The sequence below is a fragment of the Hemitrygon akajei genome, chromosome 9 (genome assembly GCF_048418815.1).
Source record: "Hemitrygon akajei chromosome 9, sHemAka1.3, whole genome shotgun sequence".
Classification (NCBI taxonomy): Eukaryota; Metazoa; Chordata; class Chondrichthyes; order Myliobatiformes; family Dasyatidae; genus Hemitrygon; species Hemitrygon akajei.
This window is the reverse complement of record NC_133132.1, coordinates 35649862-35667877: the sequence shown is the minus strand read 5'-3', so window position 1 is coordinate 35667877 and position 18016 is coordinate 35649862. Positions and strand designations below refer to the sequence as shown.

Here is an 18016-nt window from a genome sequence, read left to right as displayed (position 1 = left end):
GGGCAGAACTGGCAGCTCAATGGTCAGGGTTTCTGTTGTTTTATATGTGACGGAGCTGAGGATTTAAAGGGGAAGGGGTGGCATCATTAGTCAAGGGAACTGTCATGGCAGTGCTAAGTCAGGACAAACAAGAGAAATCGAGTGAGGTGTTATGGGTAGAACTGAGGAATAAGGATGGAATGACCACTTTAATGGGATTATGTCAACGTTCACAGTTCAATGTAAATTTATTATCACCATTTACGACACTGAGATTATTCAATAAATCTGTAATAGAAAAAGAACAATAAATTAAAGACCAATTATTCATTGTGAATTGTGCAAATACAAGAAAGAAATAGTAATAATAAATAAATGAGCAATAAATATCGAGAACATAAAATGAAGAGTTCTTGAAAGTGAGTCCATAGGTTGTGGGAACATCAAGACCAGGATAACAGATTTAGAGAACCTTGGTTTTCAGGAGATATTGAGGCCCTGATTAGGAAGAAGAAGGAGGTGCACAGCGGGTAGGTAGCAGGAACAAATGAGGTAACTGAGGAGTACAAGAAATACATGAGAATACTTAAAGAATTCAAGAGGGCTAAAAGAAGTCATGAGGTTGCCTAAGCAGACAAGGAGAAGGAGAATCCGAAGGATTTCAGCAGACATATTAAGAGCGAAAGGATAACAAAGGACAAAATTGGTCCTCCGGAATATCAGAGTGGTAATCTATGTGTGGAGCCATAAGAGATGGGAGTGAAATTTTGTGGATTTTTACATGCGTATTTACTTGGGAGACAGACACAGAGCTTATAGATATGAGGCAATGCAGCAAAGAGGTTCATGGACCCTATACAGATTACAGAAGAGGAGGTATTTGCTGTCTTGAGGAAAATTAGGGAGGATAAATCCTTCGGGCCTGATAAGTTGTTCCCTCGGACCCTATGGGAGGCTAGTACAGAAACTGCAGAGGCCCAAGCAGGGGTATTTAAAACATCCTCAGCCATGTACGAGATGCCAGAGAAACGGAGGATAGCCAACGTTGTTCTGCTGTTTAAGAAAGGCTCTAAAAATAAACCAGGAAATTACAGGATGGTTGAGCCTAACATCACTAGTGGAAAAGTTATTGAAAAGATTTCTAAGGGACTGGATACATAAGTATTTGGATAGACATGGACAGATTATGGGATAATCAACCTGGCTCTATGTGTGGTAAGTCATGTCTAACCAATCTTATAGAGTTTTTCAAGGAAGTTAGCAGGGAAGTTGACAAAGGCAAGGCAGTGGATGTTGGCTACATAGACTTTAGCCAGGCCTTTGACAAGGTCCTGCATTGGGAGTCTGGTCAAGAAGATTCAGGCACCTGCAGGAACGATGTAAGTAAGATTAAAGGAGTTCAGAGAAAATTTACAAGGACGTTGGCAGGTCTGGAGGATCTGAGTTATCCGGAAAGCTTGAAAAGGTTAGGATTTTATTCCCTAGAGCACAGAAGTTTGAGGGGAGATTTGACAGAGGTGTACAAAGTTATGAGGGGTATAGATAGGGTAAATGGAAGCAGGGTTATCCCACTGAGGTTGGATGAGACTAAAACTAGATCACGGGTTAAGGGTGAAAGGTGAAATGCTTATGGGGTAGATGAGGAGGAACTTCTTCACTCAGAGGGTGGTGAGAGTGCAGGCCATATCTTAAAAAGAAACAGTAGATTAATTTCTGTTCCATCAAAGTCTCCAAGGTCTCTAAACATTCACATTGTCTAGCTGACTAGGAATACAGCCATCTAGCTCTCAGGCTGAAAAATGAAACTGCCCTTACATAATAAGTGACTTTTAGTCATCAGAGGAAAATTCTTAAATTATTTACCATGGAACGAATGTATTATTTGTGAAGAATTAGCTCAATGTTTATTTTGGCTTTATAAGTGAAGTATAGTAATTCAAATGTTTTAATATGATATCTCGACACAGCCACAGTAAACAAAATGATAAAATACCTCAAACAAACTACTGTAGTTCAAAGTAGTCAGCAATCAACAGTTCACAAGATGATGTTATTTTACATGATTTGTAACTTAATACAGGTTATTTCAAATAAGAAGGAAATAAGAAAAAGGATCTAGTGCTTAAAAAGGAACCAGTTCTTAGGAAGGAAATACACATGAAGTATATCGAGTCACACTCCCAGTGGCCACTTTAGGGACACCTGTACACCTATTCCTTAATACAAGTATCTAATTAGCCAACCAGGTGCCAGCAACTCAATGTATAATGGCATACAGACAGGGACAAGAGGTTCAGTTGTTGTTCAGACCAAACATCAGAATGGTGAAGAAATGTGATCTAAGTCACTTTGGCTGTGGAATGATTGTTGGTGCCAGATGGGGTGGTCTGAGTATCTCAGAAACTGCTGATCTCCAGGGATTTAGAGTCTCCAGAGTTTACAGAGAAAGGTGGAAAAAACATTTACAAACATCCAGTGAGATGTAGTTCTGTGGGTGAAAATGCCTTGTTAATGGGAGATTCAGAGGAGAATGGCCATACTGGTTCAAGCTGACATGAAGATGAAAGTATCTCAAGTAGCTACGCATCACAACAGTGGCGTGCAGAAGAGCATCTCTGAGTGCACAACATGTCAGACCTTGCATTGGTTAGGCTACAGCAGCAGAAGACCACAAACATACACTCAATAGCCACTTTATCAGTTACAGGAGGTACCTAATAATGTGGCTGCTGAGTACATATGATTTCAAGTCAAGTTTATTGTCATTTCAATCATAAACTGCTGGTACAGTACACAGTAAATACGAAACGACGTTCCTCCAGGACCCTGGTGCTACATTAAACAACACAAAACGACACTAGACTATGTGAGACAGCACAAGGCTACACTAGACTATGTAAAACAACATAAAAACTGCACTAGACTACAGACCTGCACAGGACTACATAAAGTGCACAAAACAGTGCAGGGCAGTACAATAATTAATAAACAAGACAATAGGCACAGTAGAGGACAAATTACAATATAATAATAAACGATGTAGATGTCAGTCTAGACTCTAGGTATTGAGGAGTCTGATGGCTTGGGGGAAGAAACTGTTACACAGTCTGGTCGTGAGAACCCGAATGCTTCGGTACCTTTTGCCAGATGGCAGGAGGGAGAAGAGATTGTGTGAGGGATGCGTGGGGTCCTTCATAATGCTGTTAGCTTTGCGGGTGCAGTGTGTAGTGTCTGTAATGGCAGGAAGAGAGACCCCAATGATCTTCTCAGCTGACCTCACTATCCACTGCAGGGTCTTGCAATCCAAGACGGTGCTATTCCCGAACCAGGCAGTGATGCAGTCACTCAGGATGCTCTCAATACAACCCCTGTAGAATGTGGTGAGGATAATCCAAGCAATTTGAAATAATTTTAAAATTAATAATAATTTTATTTTTTATTTTGAAATACAGTGCAGAATAGGCCCTTCCAACCCAACGAGCCACGCCACCCAGCAGGTGCAGGGCACCGACTGTATTTAACCCCAGCCTAATCACAGGACAATTTACAATTTCCAAGATCCACAAACCTGCCTGTTCAGGTAGACCCATTGTCTCAGCTTGCTCCTGCCCCACCGAACTCATTTCTGCATATCTTGACACTGTTTTATCCCCTCTTGTTCAATCTCTTCCCACCTATGTTCGTGACACTTCTCACGCTTTGAATTTTTTCAATGATTTTAAGTTCCCTGGTCCCCACCGCCTTATTTTCACCATGGACATCCAGTCCTTATATACCTCCACCCCCCAACAGGAAGGTCTCAAAGCTCTCCGTTTCTTTTTGGATTCCAGACCTAACCAATTCCCCTCTACTACCACTCTCCTCCATCTAGCAGAATTAGTTCTTACTCTCAATAATTTTTCCTTTGGCTCCTCCCACTTCCTCCAAACCAAAGGTGTAGCCATGGGCACCCACATGGGTCCCAGTTATGCCTGCCTTTTTGTTGGCTTTGTGGAACAGTCCATGTTACAAGCCTATACGGGTATCTGTCCCCTTCTTTTCCTTCGCTACATTGACGACTGCATTGGCGCTGCCTCCTGCACGCGTGCTGAGCTTGTTGACTTCATTAAATTTGCCTCCAACTTTCACCCTGCCCTCAAATTTACCTGGTCCATTTCCGACACCTCCCTCCCCTTTCTTGATCTTTCTGTCTCCATCTCTGAAAACGGCCTATCTACTGATATCTACTATAAGCCTACAGACTCTCACAGCAACCTGGACTATTCCTCTTCCCACCCTGTCCCTTGCAAAAATGCTATCCCCTTCTCACAATTCCTCCGTCTCCGCCGCACCTGCTCTCAGGATGAGGCTTTTCATTCCAGGACGAAGGAGATGTCTTCCTTTTTTAAACAAACGGGCTTCCCTTCGTCCACCATCAACTCTGCTCTCAAATGCATCTCTCCCATTTCCCGCACATCTGCCCTCACCCCATCAGCCCACTACCCCACTAGGGATAGGGTCCCCCTTGTCCTCACCTACCACCCCACCAGTGACTCCCTTGTCAATTTATCGCCCCCATCACTTCCCAACAATCTCCCTCATGGCACTTATCCTTGTTCAGCCCATCCAGTCTGTGCCAGCCTGGTCCCCTGCTTGGTCCCATTTGTTTAAGCAATCAGTACCATTTCAGACCTGGCACACGTGCAGATTCCCTCTTTCGCTGGTGGAGAACGGCTTCAAGGCATCAAGCAAAGTTGTACATACACATAAGATAGAGATACACATAGGAGGCCTAATTTAGACTAGTGTGTGCAATTAATTTAGTCCGGCTGGTGGCACAGTGACATCAGCACCGGACTCCTGAACAGAGGTTCCCAGGTTCGAATCCAGTCGGGCCGTTCCCCAGTAGGCTTTCCAGCATCTGCAGATTTTCTCTTGTGTGTGGAATGAGCTGCCAATAGAAGTGGTGGATGTGGGTTCAATTTTAACATTTAAGAGAAGTTTGGATAGGTAGAATGGATGGGAAAGGTCTACAGGGATATGGTCCAGGTGCAGATCAATGGGACTAAGCAGAATAATAGTTTGGCACAGACTAGACAGGCCAAGGGGCCTTTCTTGTGCTGTAGAGTTCTAGTGCTCCATTACATGATACTGTTTTTAGTGTCAACGCAAATATCACAATCTGTTCTTAACAATACACACAAATTGTCAACATCAGCACTCTAGGAAACCAGATGAAATAATAAGATGGGCTACATTACAAATTCAGTAATCGCCTACAATTAGCAGGATTTGGTTGAAGACTGGAATTATTTTCCCACATACCATTATTCCACTTGGAATAAAGCTCGGGGTCAGCCATAGTTACAGATATAGAAGCAAGCCAATGAAGTTCGTCATGACCATGTGGTGGGCCATAGAAGCTGAGAAAAGCCTGGTGTAGACCTGGGAACAGGCCAACAGCTAAGTTAAATGAACCTAAAATTAAATGCAGATAAAACTGAAATGTTTCTGGGTGGTCCCAAAGCCAAAGGAGATAAGCTTCTTAATAAACTTGGAACTTGGCTCTCCTTACAAAACCAGAAGTAACAAGCCTGAGTGTTATCCTTGATTCGGATTTGAATTTTAAATCCATATAAAAAAGTGACCAGAGCAGCATTTCTCCACGTTAGAAATAGTACGTCCGTTTCTGTCCCATGATGATGCTGAAAAACTACTTTAAGCCTTTATATCGAATAGACTAGATTACTGCAAAAATATTTAGGAACCTCAAAGTCCAATGTTCAAGGTAAATTTATTATGGAAGTGTGCATATGGCCTGTCACCATATACTACCCTGAGATTCATTTTCTTGTGGGCATTCATAGTAAATACAAAGAAACACAGTAGAATCAATGAAAAACATTACAGAAACAAAGATGAACTAGAATCAGGTTTAATATCACTGGCATACTGTATAGACACATAGAAAACCTGCAGCACAATACAGGCCCTTCAGCCCTCAAAGCTGTGCTGAACATGTCCCTACCTCAGAAATTACTAGGTTTACCTATAAGCCCTCTATTTTTCTAAGCTCCATGTACCTATCCAAAAGTCTCTTGCAAGACCCTATCGTATGTTGTGAAATATGTTGCTTTGCAGCAGCATAAAATATAAAATTAAATAAGTAGTGCAAAAAGAGAATAAGAAAAAAAAAGTGAGGTAGTTCATTGTCCACTCAGAAATCTGATGGTAGGTGGGAAAGAAGCTGTTCCCTAACAACCAATGTGCAAAAGAAGACAAACTGTGCAAATAGCAAAAAAAAACAATGAATAAATAAGTACTAAATAATATTGAGAACACGAGTTGTGAAGTCCGTGAAAGCATTATACAGTATTGCTCTAAAGCTCTGGTTACAGGAGGATGAACATTACCTCTGCTGCAATGAGGAAGATGGTATCACTGATATGCCTCATGCCACAGGCTATGACCCCAAGTGCCACTCCAGGAAACACATAGGCATTGTTTCCCTGGCCCGGATACAGCACGCGGCCATCTGACATTGTGACTGGTTCAAATGGACTTCCGCTTGCAAATATTGCCCGGCCCTGCAACAGAAGCAGAGAGAGAGAAATCGTTCAAAAAATGGAACATCAGAGACCAGCCCAAAATACAATGCCACTGGTGAAAAGCAATATGCAGATTTGCAGAATACGGATGCTGTGCAGGCAGAAGAGATTACCTTAGTTCACCATTTGATTACTAACTTTAACTGGTTTGGCACAACGTTGTGGGCCAAAGAGCTTGTTCCTGGGCTGTACTGTTCTGTGTTCTATTAACTCTTTTAAAGACAACGAGGCCTTGTAGGTTTGAACAGTTTATTCATCCCACTGATGTGAGGATACTCCAGGACAGTGCCAGAGGCACTCTACAAATCCTGGGGTAAGTTGCTTTGCCTGGTCAGACTCTATGAGAGGTACCTAAGTGATCCTATCTACAGGATCTAGATGAAGGGTTATGTGAGAGGGAAGAGTTAGGTTGGTCTGTGGGTAGGTTAAAAGGTCAGCACAACATTGTGGGCCAGACAGATTTTACTGTTCTATGTTCTATATACGTAAATGGTACATGACCTGAAATGCTGATTGTTTATTCCTCTCCAGTGAACTGTTGAGTCCCTCCAGCATTTTGTGTGAGTTGCTCCAGATTTCCAGCAGAATCTCATGCGCTTCTAAATATCGCAACCTTTCTGTCTGAACTGAAAGCTACGCATTACATGCATCATCTCCAGACTGTGAGGGTCAACATGACCGTGATCTTGTGTCTATGTCAGAACTGTAGAATGGCTGTTTTGCAGGCTCAAAGTCAAAGTAAATTTACTATCAAAGTTTATTTTGTAAGGAAAAGTTGATTAGGTTAGGACTTCATTCCCTGGAACATGGGAGAATGCGGGGAGTTTTGATAGAGGTATACAAAACTATCAGGGATATAGGCAGGGTAAATGGAAACAGGCCTTTTTTACCGAGGTTGGGTGAGACTAGAGCTAGCGGTCATGGGTTAAGGGTGAAAGTTGAAATGTTTAAGAGGAACATGAGAGGGAGCTTCTTCACTCAGAGGATAGTGAGAATGAGGAATGAGCTGCCAATGGAAATGGTGGATGCAGGTTTGATTTCAGCAGTTAAGAGAAATTTGGATAAGTACATGGATGGGAGGGTATGGACAGCTATGATCCAGGTGCGGGTCGATGGGACTAGGCGGATTAACAGTTCAGCACAAACTAGATGGACCGTTTCTATGTTCTATGACACTGACTCTATTCCATGTATTTGTCACCATATACAACATAGAACATGTATGGCACAGCACAGCAGAGTATGGCTAATATTGTAGAAGGAGGGATAACTTTCAGCTGATTAGAGGCAAGTGTAGTTGTGGGGGGGGGGGAGAGTGTCAGAGGAAGGGTTTATACCCAAAGAGTGGTGGGTGCATGAAATCCACTGCCAGGGGTGGCAGGTACAGTATGGAGACATTTAACAGACTCTTAGATTTGATTAACAAGATGGCATTGTGCCCAGTTACAGCAGCCAACTCAGTTCCAACTAATAGCGTCGTTACTTTATGTGTTGCATATGTTGGACACACTGCGTTGTGTACCTTGGTCCGGAGGATCGCTGTTTCATTTGGTGGTATACACGTATATGGTTGAATGACAATACACTGAACTTGACCGTGAACTTCATGTTCATGAAACAAAAAAGGAGGGGTGTGTGGGAGGGAAGGGTTGGATTGATCGAAGAGTGGATTAAAAGGTTGGAACAGGCCCAAGGGTCTATACTGTGCTGTAATGTTCAATGTTCTATATTTGCCATCTTTGAGCATGTTGTTAACAGGCCTACCAAAAAAATCTTTACAGTAGCCCCACTTCTAGCTTTACCACTTATCAAAGGTGCTATGTAAAGGTGTTTGGATCTCTGATACTCAAACGTACAAAAATATTAGTATTAGAAGTAAATTGCTCAATTAAAATGATTGAAACGAACACTGAATAGATTCAAGTTAAATTAGTTAATTAACCATAATAAGTACACGCTGGCATTTATGCAATTGTGCACATTTTATTCTATATCTGTTCTTTAACCTCTAAATTTAATTTTTAATACAATCCTTTACTCTTTATAATTGTTGAATGTTGTTTTTTGTTGCAAGTCATGCCAACACACCATAAAAATTCCTGATACAAGTAAATGTATATGGCGAATAAAGTTCATCCTAAACTATTCAAATAGTCTCCTGAAAGCAAAAAAAAGATCCTGCAGAATCTGAAAATATGAAGTAAAAGAAGAAATGCTGAGGCTGAAGTTCATGTTTCAGTTCCATAGGGTATAGGAGCAGAATTAGGCCATTCAGCCCATCAAGTCCATTCCATCATTCCAACATTGCTGATATATTATCTCTCTCAACCTCATTCTCCTGCCTTCTCCCTGTAACCTTTGACACCATGACTAATCAAGAATCTATTGCCCTTCACTTTTATTCTACCAAATGATTTGGCCTCCACAGCTGTCCGTGGCAATGAATTCCACAAATTCACCACCATCGGGCTGAAGCAATTCCTCCTCATCTCTGTTCTAAAGGGATATCCTTGTATTCTGAGTCTGTACCCTCTGGGTCCTAGACTCCCACACTATAAAAAACATCCTCCCCACATTCACTCAATCTAGGCTTTTCAACATTCAGGAATTCCTTCTCATCTCTGTTCTAAAGGGATATCCTTGTATTCTGAGTCTGTACCCTCTGGGTCCTAGACTCCCACACTATAAAAAACATCCTCCCCACATTCACTCAATCTAGGCTTTTCAACATTCAGGAATTCCTTCTCATCTCTGTTCTAAAGGGATATCCTTGTATTCTGAGTCTGTACCCTCTGGGTCCTAGACTCCCACACTATAAAAAACATCCTCCCCACATTCACTCAATCTAGGCTTTTCAACATTCAGGAATTCCTTCTCATCTCTGTTCTAAAGGGATATCCTTGTATTTGGAGGCTGTGCCCTCTAGCCCTAGACTCTACACTATAGGAAACATCCTCTCCAACATTCACTATCTCTGTCTTTCAATATTCAGGAATTCCTTCTCATCTCTGTTCTAAAGTAGCTTAGATGGGGAAAAGTGAGTAAACGGGTGTTTAAAGTTGCAAGGCAGGTGAGGTATGTATGGGGAAGAGACCGAGATAAGTGAAAATTTACATGCATTAGGCCTTTAGGGTGCCACGGTAGGGTAGTGGTTACTGTGACGTTAATACAGCCTAGGCTGTGGAGTTTGAAGATGAACACAAACGGCATCCGTAAGGAGTCACTGTACGTCCTCCCCATGGAATGCACAACTTTTCCCCGGCTGTCTGTTTCCTCCCACAGTCCAAAGACATACTGGGTAGGTAAATTGCCCCATGATTAGGTTAGGGTTAAATTGGGGTTGTTGGAGGTTGCTGGGAGGTGCGGCTTGAAGGGCCGGAACGGCCTACTCCGCGCTGTATCGCTAAATAAAATAAAAATACTCATGTTCAAAGTTCAAACTTCAAAATAATTTTATTATCAAAGTATGCATACCACATGCAGAGTTGAGACACATTTTCCTGCAGGCACCCACAAGCAAATAACGAAATACAAGAGAATAGAATAGAATCGTCTTTTTTTCCTTTCCAGGGTGACTGGGATTCTGTCAGAATCCGTTATCTGCAGCTGCAAGCTACGGTCTTTCATGGCAGATGAGGACCTGCTCCCAGAAGCTCATCAATCAGCTGTTTCCGACAGATCCACCAGCGGCATGGAAGGCGGGCACTTACAGGGTGCAGAACTCCGTGGGCACTTGGATGACCAATTCCATGCCAGTGTCTCCGACTGAGGCGTCGCAGGAGACACAGATAATCGCGACGGTGGATGCAGCTGTCAGAGGCCTCTGTACTCGGGTGATCGCTCGCTCACTCTCTCTCTCACGATGGTGGGGAGAGTTTGTTGCTGATTTTCGAGTCAGAGAAACTTGGAATGAAAAAGCAATGCAGCAGACTGTAACATCATAACAGCAACTGTTGGTCTCTCCTCTCACCGTGGAATGGTTGACAACTCTCTGTCCCTTGTTAGTGAGAGAGACAGCACGCATGCGGCATGTTGGATTGTCCAGTAAACAATGGTTTTTCTTGGGACTACAAATCACGGTCCCTCTTTGGAGACTTTGCTGTTGCCTGTTTAGTGGGTGATGGGTGCTGATGCTTCTTGCTGAAATGGGTGGGGAGGGGGAAGGGGAAGGTTGACACTTTGCTGTTGCTTGTGCATGGAAGGGCACAGAGAGGGGGCTTTGGGGTTCTAACATTTTTTTTCTGTTGTTCATTCTTTTGGCTTCTCTTCCATTTTTGTGGATGTCCACGAAGAGTAAGAATTTCGGATTGTATACTGCATACGTTCTCTGCTGTTAAGTAGAACCACTGAACCACTGCAAAACCAAAGACTGACAAATATCCAATGTGCAAAAGAGAAAAAATTGTGCAAATAATTTTAAAACACCAAATAGTACTGAGGACATGGTCTGCAGATTCCCCGAAAGCTAGTCCACATACTGCAGAGTTGGCTTTCACACATAGCAAGTGAAAACATTGTTTAAGTAACAATATTTTCACCTGTATTGAAGGGAAAGGACTCCTTGGTTGCAGTCTTATCACAGATATTCCCTTTATACTCACTACCTAACTTTTCAAGAATGTTGAAAGGTTTGCTAAGTAAGAATCACCAAAACTTTCTGTTTTAGAAACACTCCGTTATTACTTTGTACAGCCAATATTTTCCATTCATGCATAAGAGCTGGGAAATTAAAGGAAGCCTCTGCCATCCCACTGAACCTCCATCAGCACTGCCTTCACATGGGAGAGGAGTCCCAAAGTGATCTGGACCACAGATTGAACTTTAACCTCAAGGGTGTCCGGATTCCACGATATTATCTGTCCTTTAGTTCCTAGATATGTTTTTAGTGGAATTTTTAAAAATTATACCTTCAAAACAATATTTTTTAGATGATTTCATTGGTTAGGTAATGGTTTAATTGACAGGTCATAAACACAAGAGATTCTGAGATGCTGGAACTCCAGAGCACCATACAAAAATACAGGAGAAACTCAGCGGGTCAGGCAACGTCAATGGAGAGAAACAGACAGTCGAGATTTTGGGCCAAGGTCCTTCATCAGGGTTCATTGAAACGTTGAAAAGGTCCCACTTTTCAACTTAGCTTCTCAAAATGAAAATATTCTCAAATTAAAGATTGAACACTATATTGCAATAGTTTGTGATAATATTATAATGTTTATTCAGTGAGTAGAAATTAGGAAGTATTACTTAAGGTCTGGTTTTGAATTAAATGGGATACTAATATTGGAGAGCATGTCAAAATATTTTTTAACATTTAATGTCTGCAGAGTGTTACTGTGAAGTATAATTTGCAGGTTCTGTGTGTAAGAGAATGAGAATTTCAATTAAGTTTATTACCCCTGGGTCGGTTTATTCCTTTCTATAGAAGTTAATTGAGAGGTAACCAACTAATCCAGTTATCTCAATTGTATCCATTCCAAGTCCAATAGCAAACTTCCAGCTCACAAACACAATTTATTTCGTTCAGATCCTGATAAAGTGGCCAACTCCCTTCTCATCTAACCCTTCCAAATCACGCAAGTACATTTCGGTCTAATTGACCTCATACTCCATTTACTGTGGTCACCATTTGAAGCCAACACCCATTTGTGCCCTTCCCAGTCTCACATGCCAGTGCTATTTTCTCCTTTAGTCGTAAAGTAATCAATAGTTTTCTTCTCTCCCTGTTATTTTGTTTTGCACCATTTAATGTCATGACTGGAACAGGCACCAGTTCCATTTACTTCAATACAGGAGATTCAGCAGATGCTGGAAATCGACGCAAAATGCTGGAGGATCCCAGACGGGTCAGGCAGCATCTATGGAAAAGAATAAGCAGTTGGAAGCTTCAGGCTGAGCGAAACAGACTTGATGGGCTGAATGGCCTAATTCTGCTCCTATATCCTATGGAACTGAAACATTAACTTCATCAGGACTGGAAAGGAAGAGGGAAGAAGGCAGAATATGAGGGTAGGGATAGGGGAAGGAGTACAAGGTAGAAGGTAATGGGTGAAACCACGTGAGGGGGAATGTAGGTGTGAGGTGAAGGGAAGAAGTGAGAAGCTTGGAAGTGATAGGTGGAAGTGGTAAAGGATTGAAGAAGAAGGAACCTGATTGGAGAGGAGAATGAACCATGGGAGAAATGGAAGGAAGAGGGGACCCAGAGGGAGGTGATAGGCCAGTGAGGAAGAGAAAAGGAGTAAGAGGGGAACCAGAAGGGGGAATGGCAATAGAGGGGTGGGGGAGAGGGGAGAAATTACTGGAAGTTAGAGAAATCAATGTTCATGCCGGCAGGTTGGAGGCTACTCAGATTTTGTGTACGTGATTCTGGATTTCTAGCATCTGCAGAATTTCTTGTGTTCAGGGACTCAGCAGGTCAGACAGTATCTCTGGAGGGAATTAAACAGTCCGTGTTTCAAGCCTTCATGGATACTGCCTGACCTGGTGAGTTCTATGGATTTGTTTCTTTTAAGCTTGTACAGCAAAAGAAAGAAAAAGATGTGCTGGCACTGGAGAGGATCCGGTGGAGTTTCACGGGAATGTTCCCAGGAACGAAAGGGTTAACACATGAGATCATATGATGGCTCCGGGCCTGTACCCACTGGAATTTAGAAGAATGAGGTGGGATCTCATTGAAACCTATAGAATATTGAAAAGCCTAGATAGAGTGGATGTGGAGATGATGTTTTCAATAATGGGGGAAGTCCAGGACCAGAGGGCACAGCCTCAGAATAGAGGGAGATCCATTTAGAACAGAGATGAGGAGGGATTTCTTTCGCCAGAAGCTGGTGAATCCGTGGAATTCACTTCCACAGATAGTTGTGGAGGCAAAGTCATTGGACTTTGATAGATTCTTAATTAGTCAGGGCATCAAAGGTTTGGGTGAGGGCAGGGGAATGGGGTTGAGAGGGATAATCAATCAGCCATAATGGAATGGCAGAGCAGACTTAATGGAACCAATGGCTTAATTCTGCTCCCATGTCTTATGATCTTATGGTCTAAAATCATCATCAATCATTTACGGAACAGAATATCCTATTCTTGCTATATAGAATGGAAATAGTCTTCATTAATTTCTTTCAAAGAGGCACTTCCACATATCTGACACAAAACATTCTGCAGATGCTGGAAATCTTGAGCAACACATACAAAATGCTGGAGGAGCTCAGCAGGTCAGGCAGTCTGACCACTCCACCCAAACACTCAAGGATCAAGGATCAACTTTATCCGCCTTTAACATTTACACCAATTGGGAATTTTCTGTGTTGTGCTGGCACAAAACTCAACAAGAACAACATTCAACAGTTATAAATAATGAAGAATTATATAAAAAGTGAAGTTTGAGGTTAAAGTTCAGATCTGGAATAAAATATGCACAAATACATAGATACAAGCGTGTATTTACAATGCAGAGAGCATTTGAAAAGTGGTTTAATGTTTTTACAATGCAGTGACAGGGGGAACAGATAGATGGTTGGGGGGGGCTAACTAGAATGGTTCATCAGAACTTTTTCATCAAGGAACTTTTAAAATGGTGTGAAGCTTTTTTATTTTAATAACCCTCTAGCACTTTCCAGAAGGGATATTTTGGAAAAGGCAGCTTGCAGGGTGGGTAGTGTCTGCAATGATTTTTCCTGCCTGTTTCTTTGACCCGGACACATTGGTGTAATTAGGCAGCCCAGTTTCACCTGGTCTGTTACTGTGCTGTATCTCTAAAATAAAATACAGTCGGCCCTCCTTATCCGCGGGTTCCGCACGCGCAGGTTCAACCAACCGCGGATCGGGAAAATCCAGAAATCCTCTCTCCAGCACTTGTTGTTTGAACATGTACAGACTTTTTTGTCTTGTCATTATTCCATAAACAATACAGTACAACAACTATTTACATTGTATTATGTATCATAAGTAATCTAGAGATGATTTAAAGTATACGGGAGGATGTGCATAGGTTACCGCAGCTCGGGAATTGAAAAAAAAATGGAAGTTCTCTAAGTCGGAACAGGTACATCCAGTATTATTTAGCATCAGTTAGTCAAATCTTTGTCTTAGTATATAGTATATATTTTACCGTTCTATGCATATAAAACACTTAAGAAACATACGTATTTCAATAATTAAACCATTGCGTTGCTTAGTAATAATTGTAGCTTTCATCGGGGCAGGGCCTTCACATGCTCCATTATTCTCACATTATCCTTTAAAATTGTTCCGATTGTTGACCGTCTGTAGCCTAACGCTTTTTCAATGACCGATGGCGTTTCACCTCTTTCCAATTGCTTTATTTTTTCCACTTTATTTTCAATCGTGATCGTTTTCCAGAACAGAAACACTGCGGGCAGCAGGTCCTGAGCTTCACTGGGTCCTAAAGTCCACCGCACCTCCGAAACAGGTTAAATAAGGGATTTGAGCGTCCGTGTTTTTTGGTATCCGCTGGGGGTCCCGGAACCAATCCCCCGCAGATAAGGAGGGCCAACTGTAAACAGTTGCTGTTTCAGGCTGAGATCCTTCAGGTGCTGCCTGATCTGTGAGCACCTCCAGCACCAATTCAAGTTCATGTTTGATTATCAATCAAGCAAACACCTGAATACATTCAAATTCATTCAGGGCCAAGGTGCAAAAAACAGCACCAACAGCACACAGCACAAGACACATATGGTTACATTAGCAGAAACACGATCACAAAAATATAATATAGCCCAAGTGCCTGAATGTCATGGCCTGTAATTTGATGGTGTTGTCCTAAAGCCACAATTTTGCAAGAACAAACACAAGCTAATGCAGCTGCAGACAAAGGTAATGCACCTTGCTTTCCCTGAGTGAATACCGGAGAGCTGATGAAGAGATGTCTGAATCTCCCAGCCCCGACCTGGATATAGTGGGGAGCACTACCAGTGGACAGTCAGACGTGATAATAAACAGTGAAGGCAATCTGGGCTCAAATGTAATTGGAGATGAAGCTGTGTTCAGTCAGGCGGCAGAAGGTACGAGTGATAGACAGGGCGAGGCATCCCCAAGTAAACAGAAACAGTCACAAGCAGTGGCTGAGGCTGGAGAAGCTGAAGATAAGATAAGGAGGCCCCAGAGAGTCAGTAAAACCCCAGATAGGCTGGCATAATATGCACCTATCCCAATAGTGAGATACGTTACTTCCATTCACAAATGGATTCGGGTTCCTGAAATCTCAAAATTCATTTGAATACTTTAATATTAACAATGGATTGATAAGTTGAAGGCTTTCAAAGTCATGAGGACATGATTTTTTTATGGGGGGGGTGGTGCTTACAAAGCCCTGGTTAAGAACATATTTTATTGTATTTCTGCTGCTATGCTGTGAGGTATTTGTACTTTAGCAGTTTTTCTGCAAACACAGTGTGGTCTGTTAGTTAAACTGCATAGTCTACTTGCTCAGTCTGGGAATGTTGCGTCTGCCAACTGGGCTGTCTGGTAACGTGCTGTAACATTCTGACCAGCAGGATATCATGGAATATTTGAGAGAGCCGGGCAGGATCAGATTTCTGAAGGACAGCAGACTCGTTTTGGGGTCTTTTTGTTGGGAGGTGTTGGAAGAGGAGGAGTGAAGAACAGCACAAGAGAGGACGTTTGGAGGATCTCACCCAAAGGGGACACCACATTGCAAGGAGACCTTTGTGCAGACGAATGGTTTCAAGGAGGAAGTGCCAATACATTGAGCTAGCCAGTTTGGTCATGACGTTCTCCAAGGGAAATTCGGTCCGTGGCTGGTGATTGGGGTTTAGCGCCATCAGTAAAGCAATAACATCCAACTACTGTGGAAACGAGCTCCAACGTTTATGTGCACATTTAGACTGGTTTAACTGTAATGGGCTGTAATTTCTTTTTCATTTTCTATTAACTGTTTGTTAAAGTTGAGATATCGGTAAACATACTTCCACTTTAATTTTATTCTGGTGTACGATCTGCCATTTCCCGGTGAATGATAGGCAGTATTTTACACAGCATTCACCATAATATCCGTTCCCTCGTTGGAACTTTCTAACTTTCCCATTTGGGTGAGCCCAAATCATACCAAAACCTGGAGGTGTGCGGCTTATTGAAGGTGGCCTTCTCACCATTTCCCGTGAGATGCTGAGTCATGTGGCTGTTAGCCAGAGTTAGTTAACAAGCCTGGTTTATTGCAGCCATGGTGAGAGGGTTACTTATTTATTTAGCAGTCCAGCATGCAACAGGGTCCTTCAGTACTTCAAGTTGCACCGCCCAGCAACCCAGGACAACCCTGATTTAACCCTAACCTAAGCATGAGACAATTTACACTGACCAATTAACCTACCTGATGTGTCTTTGGACTGTGGGAGGAAACAGCAGCACCCAGAATAAACCCACACATTCCACAGGAAGGATGTACAAACTCAGTCCAGAGGGTGCCAGTGTAGTTTTCCACAAATAAAAACAGCAGAGGGAGTTTTATGTTTCAGAAAAACCACAACAGCTCCTTTATTGTAACCCAAACACTGAACACAAAGGGCAGTAAAAGTACTTCACATAATTGCGTCATCACGTCAGACCAGCCTCTTGAAGGGAACCCCAACTCAATATAGTTGGCTGCGAACTTTGTACGTTTCCACCAGATATATTACCCTACGCAGGCCCCCACTGAACTCACGAAAACCGGCATCGTGAGCCTGTCTGGAGCCCAGTTTCATGGGTAGAGCAACAGCAGAGACCTCTGTCCAGTCCAGGGTGTAAATGCTCATGGCCATGTCATGATGGCCGGGGCATGGCAGTGGAATCCTTCAACTTGATGAGCTGGTTTAAGGTGATCTACCGAAATACATCCAGGTTTACCCCTCTCATCTGTGATAAACGTCTCTTCTCCCCATTGCAAAATGCAGAACGGGCCATTGGAAAGGGGCCTAAGGGGATGTTGGTGCGTATCATGGCGGACAAAAACAAACAAGGTGGAATGTAGGTTAACAGGAACACAGAAGTGCTGTACTCCATGATGGGAGGTAGGAATAGGTGCAAAGGAATTGAACTTACTGAGGAAGGTGTAACACTATTCAGAGCCTAACCAGGTGCTCATCGTGTCAGGAATAAAATCACCTGGACTCGTAACAGCTGCCCATACACCAACTCAGCCGCGAATGGCGTCAGGTCCTCTTTTGGAGCTATTCTGAGCCCCAGCAGGACCCACAGGAGACGATCACACCAACACTCAGCCATCAGGGAAGCCCTCAGAGAAGCCTTTAAGAAGCAGTGTAACAGGCCATTGGACTGCGGGTGGTGCACCCGATGTGATGCAGCTTTTCACAGAGGTTCTGGGCCATCGCAGCCCAGAGGACTGATATGAATTGGGGACTGCGGTCAGAGGAAATATCAGATAGGCTACCAAACTGAGCAACCCAAGTGCTGATGAATGCCAGAGCCACATTTGT

The 18016-nt window shown here is 42.7% G+C and overlaps 1 protein-coding gene across 1 annotated transcript in view; it reads right to left on the bottom strand.

The window, feature by feature from the left end:
- Positions 1-18016, bottom strand: part of me1 (malic enzyme 1, NADP(+)-dependent, cytosolic) — a 404589-nt gene that overhangs the window by 26689 nt on the left and 359884 nt on the right. Inside the window, exon 12 of the mRNA XM_073055771.1 lies at positions 6372-6545. Coding sequence (XP_072911872.1) covers positions 6372-6545 — 174 coding nt within the window. The remainder of the gene's footprint in view (positions 1-6371; positions 6546-18016) is intronic.